This window comes from Typopeltis vanoorti, chromosome 6 (genome assembly GCF_054136105.1).
Source record: "Typopeltis vanoorti isolate ZY-2024b chromosome 6, IOZ_Tvanoo_1.0, whole genome shotgun sequence".
Taxonomy (NCBI): domain Eukaryota; kingdom Metazoa; phylum Arthropoda; class Arachnida; order Uropygi; family Thelyphonidae; genus Typopeltis; species Typopeltis vanoorti.
Genome location: NC_143554.1, coordinates 114,315,046 through 114,330,667, shown reverse-complemented (window position 1 = coordinate 114,330,667; position 15,622 = coordinate 114,315,046). Strand labels below are relative to the sequence as shown.

At 40.4% G+C, this 15,622-nt stretch overlaps 1 protein-coding gene across 1 annotated transcript in view; it reads right to left on the bottom strand.

The window, feature by feature from the left end:
* LOC150105829 (serine/threonine-protein kinase/endoribonuclease IRE2-like) overlaps window positions 1-11,849 on the bottom strand; it is a 185,405-nt gene extending 173,556 nt beyond the window's left edge. The window contains exon 1 of the mRNA XM_090394573.1: window positions 11,200-11,849. Within this exon, the coding sequence (XP_090250699.1) occupies window positions 11,200-11,849 (650 nt within the window). The remainder of the gene's footprint in view (window positions 1-11,199) is intronic.
* Between the last annotated feature and the right edge of the window lie 3,773 nt (window positions 11,850-15,622).

Sequence of the window (15,622 nt, the reverse complement as noted above, 5' to 3'; positions counted from 1 at the left end):
GCTAGAGCAACCTGTTCCAATGACATTGCTCTCACTGCTGAACTTTCTCACCTGCATCACACCTTCCTAACCAATGGCTATAATCCCCATAAGATAGATAAAATATTAAATGCTATCCAGAAATCCAGAAATATTCAAAACTATCACCATCCCATACATTAAAGGCATATCTAAAAAGATATCTAGGGTGCTTAACAAACACTAACTGCACACCACATTTAAACCTTATGTGAAATTGGCAACTCTCATCTGTTCACCTAAGGAGAGATTCACTCCTTTATCACATCCAGGAGTCTATGAAGTGCCCTGTTCTTGTCATCGAGCCTACTACAGACAGACAGAAAGAACTGTGGACATCCGTCTCAGTGAACACAAAAAATATATCCAGCACTGATAAAGCATGATCTGCCAGACCCGACTTGCTATGGTCTGGCAGATCATGCTTTGGATACCCCAGCATACAGGATCAATTGGAAAAAAACAAAAGTACTGCACAGAAGCTTCTACAAGTCAGAGAGGTTGGTCCTGAAATCAACAGAAGCCTTAAAACATACTCAAACCCTAACAAGTATGGCTGTATAAATCTACCAAAGAAATTGAGAGACAGTCATCCTAAGACCAAATTAATATTTATTTATTTTTATTTTATTTTTTTCAAAACTTTCAAAGACTACTATTTGGAACTACTATATTTTTTCAAAACTTTGGACTACTGGTTTTTTTATAACTTAGATGGTGCTGTATTAGGACTTTAGTCTTATGTTGCATGCTGCAATTACTTATACTAGCCCCACTGTTACACTGGATTATGGTTGTCTCGCATTTGTAACAAACTTTGTGTACTCTGAAGATGCTGGATATAATACCAGCAAAATATTAGCCTTTAAGTTAATAAGTAGTTATTTTTCTATCAATCTGTATTCGCATCAATACTGTTTAAATCCAATTCAATATAGAGAAGGTTGACCATTGGTTTCTCTAGTTCATGATTAGTGGACAATAGAGGAATGGCAGCAGTCAATTCAGTTGAGCAATGCCATGAAAGTACCTATAAAACAAACATAACGCATAACAGAATGCCTATGAGAAAGTGACTAGAGGGTGTCTAAGAGAGCAGAGTCACCTATTTGGCAGATTTCCCTCTTCTGTATACAATCAAGAATTTTTAGAGAAGTTTTTGGAGCGCCACACTAAATGTGTGAACATTATTTTAAGATAAGTCTGATTTTTGGATTTATAAATTTATAAAGTGTTAAAAGTTGGGTAGGAGAGAAGTAGTCCATTCCATTCATTATATAGAATTAAGGAGACAAATTCCTACGTTACAGCAATTAATTTACTTAAAACTAAGATAATGTGAGAGTCAACATGGATTTGTGAAGGGGCACTCTTGTTATTGCAATATGCTAGTCTTTTATGATAAAGTTACAAGACCGTTAGATGAGGGAAAGGCATATACTGCCATTTTCTTAGACTTAGCGAAGGCATATGACAGGGTGCCACATGATAAGCTGATATTTAAGTTACAGCACATGGGTCTGGTTGTTAGATTGGTCAACTGGATTCAGGATTGGCTGTCCAATAGGTATCAGAGAGTTGGGAATGGTGGGGCAGTTTCAAGGAAGCAGAGGGTTACAAGTGGGGTCCCACAGGGCTCAGTACTGGGACCTATACTGTTTAACCTTTATATCAATGACATTGTCAGTGGATTGCAAGGGGATATTCAGTTGTTTGCAGATGATGCGAAGCTGGGAAGGATTATTAGTAATAGTGCAGATGCGGCAGCCCTGCAAGAGGATTTGAATAAGCTAGATAGATGGGCAAATGAATGAATGGGGATTTCAGTTTAATGCAGCAAAATGTAAGGTCTTGAGGTTTGGGAAACATCAATAGGACACTGCATACTCTGTGGGAGGAGTTATACTGGAGGAAGTAGGAGAGACAGGAGATCTGGGGTTGATGATTGATAGAAACCTGAAATTTAGGGGGCATATTGCAAAGGTGGTGAAGGTAACACAGAGGATTGCTGCAATACTGAGAAGGATGCTGACCCACAGAGATAAAAGAGTTATCATTTTGTTGTATAAGACCCTGATCAGACCACACTTAGACTATTGTTCTCAAATTTGGTCACCAGGATTTCAAGGGGATAAATTAACTGTGGAAAGGGTACAAAGGTGAATAACAAAGATGGTTTCAGGACTGTACAATGATAGTTATGAGGATCAGCTGAGGGAATGTGGACTGCAGAGTTTGATCTGGAAGTTACAAAAGGAAAGTGTGATCAAGAGGGTGAGGAGTAGTTTCTTTGCATGGAGGGTGGTTGAACCATGGAATGCATTGCCTGATGCAGTTGTGAGAGCAAGAACGGTCAATGAGTTTAAGGAGTGGTATAATGGACTTTGTGTTTCTTAGGGGGGGGGGGGACCTTCCCTTGATGAGTCTTGACAGACTTTGTGTTTCTTAGGAAGGACCTCCCACAATGAGTCTTTTTACTCCATGGAGGCCTGAATAATAATAATAATAATAATAATAATAATAAAATAACACTAATTTTTTTGACAATTAGTGTTATTTTATTATTATTATTATTATATACAATTTCACAATGCACTTCAGATCAACTGCTCACCTTAACCTGACCTCTGTTGAGGGAAAGAAAAAATAATAATAAAGGAAATAATTAAACAACGAAAAAAGTGGAACTACAATGATTGCTATTGGTTTAGTTTAATTCTCTACAGTGCTGTTATTTTTAAGTTCTCTCTATTGACTATTGGTTATAGATTTATTTATATTTCTCCTGTTTTTTTTTTTTTTTTTTTGTTGTTGTTGTTGTTATTGTGTGTGTGTGGATGCTACATGAATTGTAATCAGACCTTCCAGACTCTCTGAACTGTAAAGCCATCCATCTTGCAAGTGAGATCATGGATTATAACAACAACAACAAACAACAAAAAAGAGAAATAGCATTTAAAACAGAAAAGCATACAAAATTATTTTACAGGATGAGAAAACTACTCATGCTATACATTTATGCCAAGATAAGCAGGATGTGAAAGTCAGCCTAAGAAGGGAAATTGATCTTGAAGACCTTGAATGGAAATCAGCACATTATCAAATATAAAATGAATAAAGAATGGATTCTGATGGCACAACCAAAGAGGCAAAGAAGTCTGAGTTTCAGTATATAATATTGTTTTTCATTAATGAAATGTTGCAAACTTCAAAATAAGTGGTAATCTGAAGCTGCAAGATCAGGAGAATATGGAGGATGCAGAAGCTTTTCCCAGACAGGTTACTGGTACAGGTGATTCTTGCACTATGAGGGCATGAGTTATCATGGTGAATAACAATACCCTCTCTTCCAGTTTTTCATTCAATCAATCGAGTTGTTTACAGTATACTTCATAATAAATTTAGTTTAATCCTTTATCCAAGTGTGAGCAAACAAAGTTTGCACCTGAAAGTATCTTCAGGACTGGGGTAAGGTGATACAACACCAGGACAACTCGTTGCAAAGGTGTAGCAAGCTACCAACACTCCTGTCTCAGTGTCTCCTTTAATGCAAAACACATCTCCTTGCGGATATGTCTAATGTTAGCTTGTATATGTTAGCTTAACATATACAAGCTAATGGTAGCTTGCTCGTTGCAAAGGTGTAGCAAGCTAATGGTAGCTTGCTATACCTTTGCAACGAGTTGCCCTGGTGTTGTATCACCTTACCCCAGTCCTGACTATACTTTCAGGCGCAAACTTTGTTTGCTCACACTTGGATAAAGGATTAAACTAAATTTATTATACTCTAACCAAGTGAAAAATAAACTTTCAACATCTTTCTCTAAATCCAGAGTAATTTATTAAAAAAGGGTGGCACACCATTTGGCAACTCCTATAGGTAGAGATGACCTGCGAATGCTTCTGCCTGGTATCTCAGCTTGGGCCTGGCTCCCACTGAAGAGACCGCGATTGAAGCAGGAGAGTATTGTATTTATTCATTGTTAAATTTGTTACTTACTAATAATATTTTGTTATTCATACTTGTTTAGTTTGCTGTACTAACCTTTTGTATTCTTAGTATAACTCTACTAACTTGCTGATAGTGCGTTTATACGCACTACGGGATTTCCTTACAGAGTCTTAGGACTCTTTATTTTTCTCTTTTTTTCTAGAACGCAGAGATCAATCATGAGTAAAGTAATCCCCGTCCCCCCCAGGACCCGGACATTAGGAGTGGAGATTCCAGGAATGGAGGATCCTAGAGCACTCACTACAGCCCTTAAGGAGATAATAGGAATTTCTAACATCTACTCCTTCACCCCGTATGGAGGTGGACGATTTCTCATAGTAGTCAAGAATTTAGCTTCAAGAGATCAACTTCTGAAGGGTTTCCCCGTCCAAAGGAAGCAGGTGACCCTTACCATGGTGGGGTCACAAGTACGTCAAATTAAGATCGACCGCTTCCCTATGGAATATCTAGAAGCTGGAGAAGACGTGCTTGTACAAACTTTTAGTAAGTGGGGGAAAGTGAGTAATATAAAGAAGAGCGTCTCTAAGGAGGACCCCGCCTGGTACTCCGGCGAAGTCACCTTTACCATGGACATGCGACAGCCAGTGCCAAACCTCGTTACCATCGGCACGTCACGTGTCATGGTTAATTATCCCGGGGTACAAAGACAGTGTCTGCGATGTGGCTCGACCGAACATCTGGGTAGTGACTGCCCCCAAGCCAAGTGTTTCAACTGCGTCGGCATTGGGCACATCTTTAGCCAGTGCCCACACCCCTGCCGAAAGTGCTCCAATACAGAGCACAAAATAACATCGTGTCCTCTGCACACATTTGCAGAGCGGGCAGGGGCACCGATCGAACCGTTGAACCCGCAGCCTGCTCAAGACGACAGTGAATTTCCGGTACTCCCCAACACCATCGGGGAGAAAACATTCTCTCAAACAGTTCTAGGGAAAATTACGAAATGTCCTGCACCATCAACAGCAGAAGGTACTGTTTCCCCCCCAGCAACAACATCAGCTGAGGAAACAGTCCACCCCTTGGTCGTTTCAACCGTACCACTACCAGCGACGGAGGAACAACGAACAACCGAGGATACAGATGAAGCTATGGATAACACTTCACCAGTTATCCCCCCCCCTCAACAACATCACAGGAGGCTTCGTCTGTAGACGCTTCTAATATTTCCCCTATAGTAGTCAGCGTCCACCCTGCAGAAGAACAGAAGACAGAGGAAGGGAAACATCAACTTCCAACCCCCAAAGAACCTCCTAAGAAGAGGAAGGAGCAGGCTTCCCCTAAAATGGGGAAAAACATTGAAGCCGCTCCAGAAAAAGCACGGACTCAACAACATCTGAGTCCGAAATGGAGGTGGAAACCCCTTCCCGCCATCAAGAGAGCATTAATGCTAAAATTAGTAGACACACCGGCTCCCAGTTCAACTGCTTTGACCATCAGATAGTAAATAATAAATTAGCAAGTTTCAAGATTAAGAACAGTCGTCACGAGTTCGAGGTCCTCTCGAGCTCGTATGCAGAACTGGCAGCCGGTCTGCAAGGTGCGGGATATACTACCTCCCCCCCACAAATTGAAGCCTTAATAAAATACGTCAAGCAATTGCAAATCAAAGACCTAGGCCGGGTATAACAACGTAAAACATCATAATGCCGCCACCCACTTTTTGCGTTGCCTCGCTCAACATCAGAGGGCTCTGCTCACCATCAAAACAAGAGGAGGTGTGGAAGCTCATGCTAGCGTTCAACATCCGGCTTTTGTTCCTGCAGGAAACACACTTTTTCCACTACAAGGACATGCAGGAACTAAGCCATAAGTACCACGTAACATCGTTTTGAAGCTTCGGCAACAGAAACAGCACCGGGGTCAGGGTACTTATGCTAGCCCCCCTCCTCGGGGCCTTCTATAACATCCAGAGGGATGCAGAAGGGAGAGTTCTCGCCATTGACTGGAAGTACTGGGGCTGTACCACCAGGTACATTAACATCTACGCCCCAGCAGATCCAACATCAAGATCAACTTTCTTCCAGTCACTTTACACTTACTTATATGGCACCCATCACGTCATTCTGATGGGGGACTTTAACTGCGTGGCGGACCCGGCCTACGATAAAGTGGGGGGTAATCCCAATACAGGTACTGCTGGTTACAGACAACTGGGAATTCACCTCAAAAATCTCCAGCTAACGGATATCTGGAGGGCTCACAACCCCTATTGTCGGGATTATATGTGGACAGGCCAAGGTATTGGCACACGGCTCGACAGGTTCTACCTGTCACCCTCCCTTGTCTCCAGATCCGAAGCCATAAGGCACGTTCAAATTAATTATACCATCTCGGACCACAAAATGGTTGTGCTCACGTATCATCCTCTAGAAGCAGTAGAAGTTGGTCCGGGCCCCTGGAAGTTACCACCAGACTTCCCGTCCTTGTTCTCAGCTAAGCTTAACCAACTGTGCTCTACTTGGAGCACCGCTAGCTGGGACTGGGACGCGTGGGCACAACTAAAATCTAACATCAAAGAAAACATAATAAAATGGGGCCTAGAACGTGCCTTTCTCAGAAGTGTGATCTATACAAGGAAAGAAGCTGGTTCGTGGCCAGCCAACGCCAAGGCTTTCCATGTCACAACGCTATCCGTGACATTAATCTCGACATTGAAGTGGAGAGACAGAAGCAAGTGGAAGACAAGAACACCAAGATCCAACTCGACCTCCGCTCGGAAGACAGGCAATCGGCTGCTTTCTACAACAGGCGCTATGTCAATTTTCGACAGGAGAGAACCATCACTGAATGCGGGTGTACTTACACCACAACACCCGACATCCTGAAGGCCTTCTGGGGGTACTACAACACCCTCTACCAGGATAACAGTACCCCCCAAGATTACTCCTGTTGGAATATTGACCCCTTCCCTGTACACATCCAAGCAGGGTTGGATGCACCAATTACAGCGGCCAAAATAACATCAGCCTTCAAGCAGTGCCATACGAAGAAAGCGCCTGGGCCAGACGGACTAAGCACAGAACTCTATCGAGAAGCCTGGGACTACATCCTCCCCATTCTCGTGGCACTATTCAACAACTTTCTCAACACAGGGAACGTGCCGCGAGAATTCATGGAATGCCATACAGTGTTCATCCCCAAAGCCAACAGGGATCCATCCAACATCAAAAACTGGAGGCCCATCAGTCTGTCGAACATGGACTACAAGATCCTCACCCGTGTTCTCAATGACAGACTGAAGCTGGGGATGAGATACGTCATCAACAGAACACAAGTGTATGGTGTTCCCGTCCGATCGATGGAGTTTAATCTCATCATCATCCGAGAACTGCTACGTCTGGTCAACCTTAAGACGTACTCAATGGCACTGCTGACCATCGATCTCAACCGAGCGTTCGACAGCGTCCGGCACTCCGCTGCTGACCCCGACTGCTTTCCATCATCAGAGGAAGCTACATGAACAGCTCCACCTGCTTCCTCGTCAATGGACACCTTTCGGACCCCATTAACATCCAGAAAGGGGTCAAACAAGGGTGTCCCCTCAGTCCACTGGTCTTTGCACTAGCCCTTGAGCCATTTCTACGGGCAGTCAACAGCTCAAGAGCTGTGAGAGGGATTCCACTACCACTCACCACGCATGACTCCAAAGTAATTACATATGCGGACGACGTGGTGGGCACTCTCAGGGACAACGACTCCATACAGAGCTTCTTCAACATCTTAAAGAGGTTCAAAGTGTCGGGGTTAACACCCAACCCCGACAAAACTAAGATCAAGACGTATGGAGTCTGGGACCTAAACAACATCCCCATGGGTCTCGTCCCTACAGGAGACCCCCTCACCATCCTGGGGGTCCCATTTGCAGCAGAGCCTGTGCTCGACGTTCAACAACTTATCAACACCACAGTCGAGCATCTCAAGGACTGGACAAACGGACAGCTGTCGCTCTCCTCTAGGGCTACTGTCATCAAGACCATCTTGTGCCCTATGTACCAGCACGTCGTAAATATAACAAACATCAGCGAAGATCAAGAACTTCGGCTTTACAGGAAACCCTTGAAGTTCTTCTGGGGCAGTCTACGCCAGGAGGTTGACATGAAGATCCTTCAACTTCCGGAGAAGCTGGGGGGCTTTGGCCTCCCCGTCCTTAACATCAAATACCTGAGCAATACCGCCTTCCATCTTAGCAGGATACTACAGACCAACCATCCCTGCAGCTATCCTGTGCGGTATTTCTTAGGTTTCAAGTTTCCCCTTTTTGGAATCCCAGCCCACCAGGGTCCCAAGGCGGATATTGTTCCAGAGGATTACAATAGACTTTGCCAGCTAGTACAACAACTCCGCTCGTCGGGTGTCAACACTGCTGGGATCTGGAACAGCAAGATGTGGTATGATCATCTCCTAAACATCCTTCATACTGACGTTCCAGATCTAGGAATCAACAACAATGACATCCTCTTCGGCCACCTATCTAAACATCGAGGCTACCCGTTGAGAAAGGACCTGGCCTGGAGGATAGCCTATGGACACCTTCCAGTCAATGTAAATAATGGTGGTTCAACAACAACCTGGACCCATTATGTAGCTTCTGCCGGAGCCCGGACACCGTAGAGCACGCTTTCTACGGGTGTCCCATCTCCATCTTCATCTGGAGGAGGCTAAGCGACGTGCTCCGCATCCCCCTCCTACTGCAGGTGCAAGTGATCTTCCTGCAGTTCGCTACACCAGCCAACAACAGGCAGAAGTTACTAGTATTTATCATCAATGAATTCAAATATCACATCTGGAAGGTTAGGAAAAAATTTTCCAACTATGCTAATCCTCCGAGTCTGTTGGATCTCTCTCGGATCGTCATCTACATGTTCTATGGCTCCTTAAGAAGATTTTTACATCTCGAGAGAGAGGCTCTGGGTGACACCAAATTTAACAACAAGTGGTGTTCACCTCCAATCCTGTGTACTGTCAGAAACAACACCATCAAGTTCTGCCTGCTGCTGCTTTAAGATCTCCATCTGCAGCAGCAGCTCCACTCCGAGTCATCTTCTTGGTCTCTGCGTCCCCCCCCCCCCCGAGGTCTGTTTTGTTTCCTGGTCTCCCACGGAGGTAGTTCGGAGGAAAAACCCAGGCAGCACAGGCCAACTCGAGGCGGGCTGCCCTGAAGGGGCGGGTCACCTGAGCACCGGCCACCTCCGTGGTCCTTTTGATTTCTTGAGGCAGATCTCCGAGGAGTGTGAGGAAATATCACTTGATAGCTTTAAGCTAGCAAGATGAGAATAATGAGCTGAGGCCTATTTTCTTCTTTTTCCCTATCCCCCACCTCCCCACCTGCCCTTCCCATCCTATTCCGCTTCCTCTCCTCTTCCCCTCCCCCCCCCAGCACCCCACCTTGACCTCTCTGTCCCTTCCTTACCCCTCTTTTACTTCTCTTCGGGGGCACTCTGACCCCTTTATTTTTCAATAGGCCGATGATGGGTTTATTCTTTACTCTCACCCACCTCAATAAAGGTCAAAACTAGTCTGGGTAGTGGCCCTTCCCTTAATGCATAACATTAGATATATCCGCAAGGAGATGTGTTTTGCATTAAAGGAGATACTGAGACAGGAGTGTTGGTAGCTTGCTACACCTTTGCAACGAGTTGCCCTGGTGTTGTATCACCTTACCCCAGTCCTGAAGATACTTTCAGGGTCAAACTTTGTTTGCTCACACTTGGATAAAGGATTAAACTAAATTTATTATACTCTAACCAAGTGAAAAATAAACTTTCAACAGTATACTTCAGTTGTGATTGTCTGGTTTTGTGGCAAGAGTTCAGAGTGTATAATACCAACCATATCCCACCAAACGCTTAACAAAACCTTCTGAGGGTGAAGATCTTGTTTTGGCTGAGGTTTAGCCTATGTTAAAAGAGTGTTTATGTCTATGTTGAAAGAATGTTAAGTGCCTTCGGCACTTAACATTCTTTTAAAGTATCCACTTTTCATCACTGGTGACTACATGACTCAAAAATGGAGATTGAACCTCTCGAGAATGAAGAGCAGTGCAGATATTGACTCGCTCTCTTTGATTGTTGTTTGTCAGTTCATGATTAACCTACTTGCTGAGCTTAGACACTATTCCAAGTTCTTGATAATGGCGATGGAGGGTCAATGACAATGAATTAGATCTTCTGCTAAATCTTCAGCAGTTTCATTGGCCTTACTTGTAACAGTGGTTTCCAGCATATCATTATTGAGAGAGAGATCCAGAGAGAGAGAGAGTCTTTCAAGCTTAAGTCCCCTTGTCAAAATTTTTGGAACCATCACTGGCACTTTTACACATTCAAAACATTATCATCATATACTTCTTGCAAATTTTTTACAGTGTTAGCAGCATTGTTGCCTAATGTACTCTTCACTGATCTCCATAGTAATAAAGGGTTATTTAAACAATATCTTATGTACGATGTTCTTGCAAGGTGGAATTCCTTAGATTCATGTTTAGACAAACTGAGACACATTTGAACATGTACAGTATAAAAAATGACATTAGTTTTTGGATGACCTGATATATATATATATATAAACAAGCAATTAATTGTGCAGTTCTCGTAATATAAATGCAATAACAACAGAGAATAGTAATATGAAACAGAAATTCAGAAATTTAAGTTACATTAAATAAAAATGCTATAGAACATCTGTATTCATATGCATTCATATTCATGGAGTTCTATGATTCCACATAAAACTCCATTGAATAAATTGAAGCAAATGAGGATCGATATGAATCTGGTGATTTGGATTAGAGGATGGCTGACAGAAAGATATTAAAGTGGTTTATGGAGGAGATGAGTGCAGGAAAAAGGCAAGTGACCAGTGGGGGTACTACAGGGCTCAGTACTTGCTCCTTTGTTGTTTATTTTGTATATCAATGATATAAGAAATGATTTGCCAGGAAATGTTCAGTTGTTTGCTGACGATGCTAAATTGGAAAGAGCAATGGTAAATGAAGGTTATGTAAAGATCATGCAAGAAGACTTAAACAGACTAGCAGTATGGGCAAAGGTAAATGGGTGCTAGTTTAATGTGGCCAAGTGTAAGATGATGCCATTTAATAATAATAAATATAATTAATATATTAATAATAAAATAATAAATGTAGTTCTATTATTTAAAAATTAAGTACATACCTTGATGTAAGTTGAAACTGTGTGCCTTCACAAAAATAAATATTTTCTAGTTTCTTTAATTCATGAAGAGGCTGAATAGAGAGCTCCTTTAAACGACTATACCACTGACTTTCTTTCTCACAGTGACATTTTAAAATGATTTCTGGTTCGACCTTTTCAATGCTGTTACTGCTGCTACTACTCTCTATATTTAATTCTTCATGAGAGGAGATATTTAGTGTTAGATCAGGAGAACTTAAATCTTCCAGATTGGCATCTTTCCATTCGTTGGTCAGTGTTACTAGAAGTCTCTTGAGAAGTTCAACCAGAACTTGATCTGAGTAGTTTAATTTAGCACCATTTCTTTCAATCTTCAATGTTTTCTGCCTTTTTCTGTAATAAGCTTCATAATCTGGACATTCTCCTTTGTCTGTGAAGTATGGAATTAATGTGGAATTTCTGTTGGTAAAATAAGATGAATGAAGGGTATAAACTTCTGAACGTGCTATTATTGCAGGATCATCATATAAACTTGGTTCTTGTTTTTCCTGAGGTTGAGTAAATATTTCAGCGGATTTAACTGCCTTATCATCATATAAAAGTTGTTCTTTTTTTCCTTTAGAATGAGTAACTATTTCAGAAGATTTAATTCTTGTATCTTGCTTTGTCATCATGTCTTTATTATCTCCACTTCTTTTTAATATATTGTGATGTTTTCTGCTATAAAATTTATAAAATGCACTTAAAAGAGCTGGTTCACTAACTGAACCATTTAGATGAATACTTGAAAGTTTTGCTGATCGAGATTTTTTATTTCTGTTGTTGATAACTATATTCAAGTTAGGCTGACTTGACATCTCTTGGTAATAACACCTAATTTCTGAATATTCAGCATTTAAGTTTTTAGTCTTCAAACTGTATGTTTTACCTTTACAAATCTCATACTCTATATTATACATTGGTCGTTGAGGATATTTACAGAAATCTCTCTTTTCAGTCTCAGAGAGATTTTTAATTTTTCTTGATATTTCATCACTGTTCTGAATCTGCTCAAAATTTATAAATACAGATAAATTCAGAATTAAAGAAAGATAAAACTTTTATAATGAAATGCATAAAAAAAAAAAAAAAAAAAAAAAAGAAGCAAAAATTAAGCCTGTTCCTTAAGGAACCAGAATTCATTTTCATTCTTAATAAATCTATCAATTCCAATAATCTTTACTATTAATAATGAAGAGAAAAAAATTACATCTTTTTAGTACTACTGTTATTAGTACTGCTTCAGTGCATGCATATATGCTGAGAGAGGAATGTTATTCAAATAAGTAAGATACAACATTTAAGATTTTATGATTTCTATGAATATATCTTGCTTTTAGTTTGAATTTATGCTTTTAATTTCAAAAGCATAAAGTAAAATAATGGTAATGATCCAACATAGCAACTCATAGTGTGTTTATGACTCCTATCATGAAGTGCCAATTTATCTTGATCATAATCATACTATTTAAAAAAAAATGATCAGCAGATCATCAATTGTCTTAGTATTCCATAATGCAAACCACTCACCCTTTTGGGTGTGTGGTTTGCATTATGTATAGTGTAATGTTTTTGTAATAAGTATAATGCTATGCATTATGGGAACGTCCACTATCCAGACTGGTTTTGATCTTTATTGAGGTCTCAACAGTGGGAGCGAGACCCAGAATAGGTACTACAGGTTGAAGAAATGCAGAATTAATGTGAAGTCATTGTCCTTTATATACAAGTAGCCTAGTCATGAAGATACTTCACACACAAACTTTGTTTGCTTATATTTGGATAAAGGATTTAACAAGAATATAATTTCTTGGCATCTTTAAATTAATTTATAACCAAGTGAAAAAACTTTCAGCTCTGGAGATACAACATAGTATCAGCCATTTCATGTCCAAATAAGCAAGTAGTAGTGTTTCAATGGGAGATGGTCATCTCTACACTAGTAGATTTTAGTTACTATTTCCTCCAACTAGGACCACACTTTAAAAAGGTGGTATTTCTTTTTATATGAACCCCACACATGACAGATTTTAAAACCTGTAGCATATAAATGAAGAAGAGGTTCTATTCTCTGAAGAAAACAGTTAAAAAAAACAGACATGGAATAAAAGAGGAAAGTGTGAAGTTTGTTCTATACATTTGAAACTGATCAGTAAATGGGTAACAAGCAGCTGCTCATGTTCTTATAGGTACATGAGCAGCAGTGGACAATGATGGCGGTGGCCAGCATTCATTCCTTATCCAAACATTATTAAAGAGACATATATCAGAAACAGAATGTTTGTGAAAAACTGAATGGAGTAAATCTGTGAGAAATGGGGGGGGGGGGGGAATCACACCAGTGTTTACATGTGAATGATTAAGAAGAGGAAATTTGAGTTAATGGAGAGTTAGGTGGCGAGAACTCTGGCCTTCCTTCTCTTTTGATCAACATTCCTCATTAATATCTCAGAGCACTCCTGTTGTGACCAGATCTATGGGTCTTGCCTTCATCTCCTAATTTACTCATTTACTATTTGAGTCACAAAGAAATCTTTTCCAAAGCCTTTTTCTTACTGGTAGCAACTCTGTCCTGTGTTGTTTTTGATACATGCCAGTAAGAGGCAATTGTTGGAAGTTTATCCACTTGGTCATGCTATAAATTAAAGATACCAAGAAATTATATACTTGGTTTAATCCTTTACCCAAGTGAAAGCAAACAAGTTTGCGCCTGAACTATTTTCAGGACTGGGGCAACTCGTATAAACAGGCTAATGATTTCACATCACTTGCCTTAGTATCCCATAATGCAAAGCACACTTCCTTGCAGACATGTATAATGCTATGCATTATAGGAAGGATCACTCCCCAGACTGGTTTCGACTTTTATTGAGGTCTCATCATTGGGAGCCAGACCCAGAAGTGATACTAAGGTTGTAGTAATGTTGAAGTAATGCAAAAATCATATTTTCATACATGATCTGCCTTGCTACTAAGGTTGAAGTAATGCATAAGTCATATTTTCATATACGAGGCAACTCGTATATGAAATTATGACTTCTGCATTACTTCAACCTTAGTATCACCTCTGGGTCTGGTCTGCCTCCCACCGATGAGACCTCAATAAAGGTTGAAACCAGTCTTTGTAGTGACTCTTCCCATAATGCATAGCATTATACATGTCTACAAGGAGGTGTGCTTTGCATTATGAGATATTAAAGCAAGTGATGTGAAGTCATTAGCCTGTTTATACGAGTTGCCCCAGTACTGAAAACAGTTCAGGAACAAACTTGTTTGCTTCCACTTGGATAAAGGATTAAACCAAGTACATAATTTCTTGGTATCTTTAATTTACAGTAAGAGGCAAGGCCTATGTACTTAGGTTAGAATCACATTCCTCTTGAAGATGAGAGCGAGTGTCGACTAATCCAGTGCCAGGAAGTTTATTTATAACTTGATGTGAAGAACCAGTATCAGATGATATGGGAGGCTCTTCAAATAATATTAGGACATCTGACTTGATAACTTGTGTTGCGTCCTGTGGGATATGACTGTGTATAGGTCAGATGGCATAGAACAAGAAACTAATGCTTGGCAATCTCCACAAGTCCCTGATGCTGTATGGTCAGGATGAGCATCTAATAACCTAACAGTAGCAGTAGCTGATATGCTAGAGTAAATGTATGACATTAAGATGGATTATTGGAATATGTCAGCACATTTTCTCTTGTCATCATCTGTTCAATTAACCTAGATGGCACCAATTCAAATTCTGTATTCACACCGAATTGTGGTTCTTCTACAGACACCAAGTCTGGTGCTGATAACCTTTGTTGATGAACTCTACTAGGAAGCCTGATAACTTAAAGTCTGCTGAATCACCTTCTGATGTATATCTGAAGCATCCCACTGTTCACTGGTGACTCCTAAACCATTCACCTTTAGATACTTAGTTGCTTTTAGGAGTGCAGGAAGCTAGTCCTGTAAAATATTCACCTTGCCACTATATGGCCTACAATGGTTTGCAGATCAGTGATTTTCATGTCACTGAATCTCTCAATGGGATGTTTATAAGAATTTTCAATAAATAAACTCTGAAAGAAAGGACGACATGCAGATAGCACCATTTTGTGAGCCTTTAAGCTCAAGCCCTCAAAGCTAATGTCACATCTACTGGAATTTCATTTGCAAATAATCAAACAGAAGGTAGATAACATATTGATCTGATGATTGTTCCATTTAAAAAAAAAATTGCCAGGTTTCCATCTTTAGATTGCTATAAAGTGCCAAATTCATATAAATATATACTGGGCAGCTATAGACTAAATTGTCTTGTACTCTTATAAAATACGAATAATTAATTTAAAATACTAAAGAATTCTTATAATCAGTCCTAATTATGAAAACCTGCATCACAAGGCTAGTA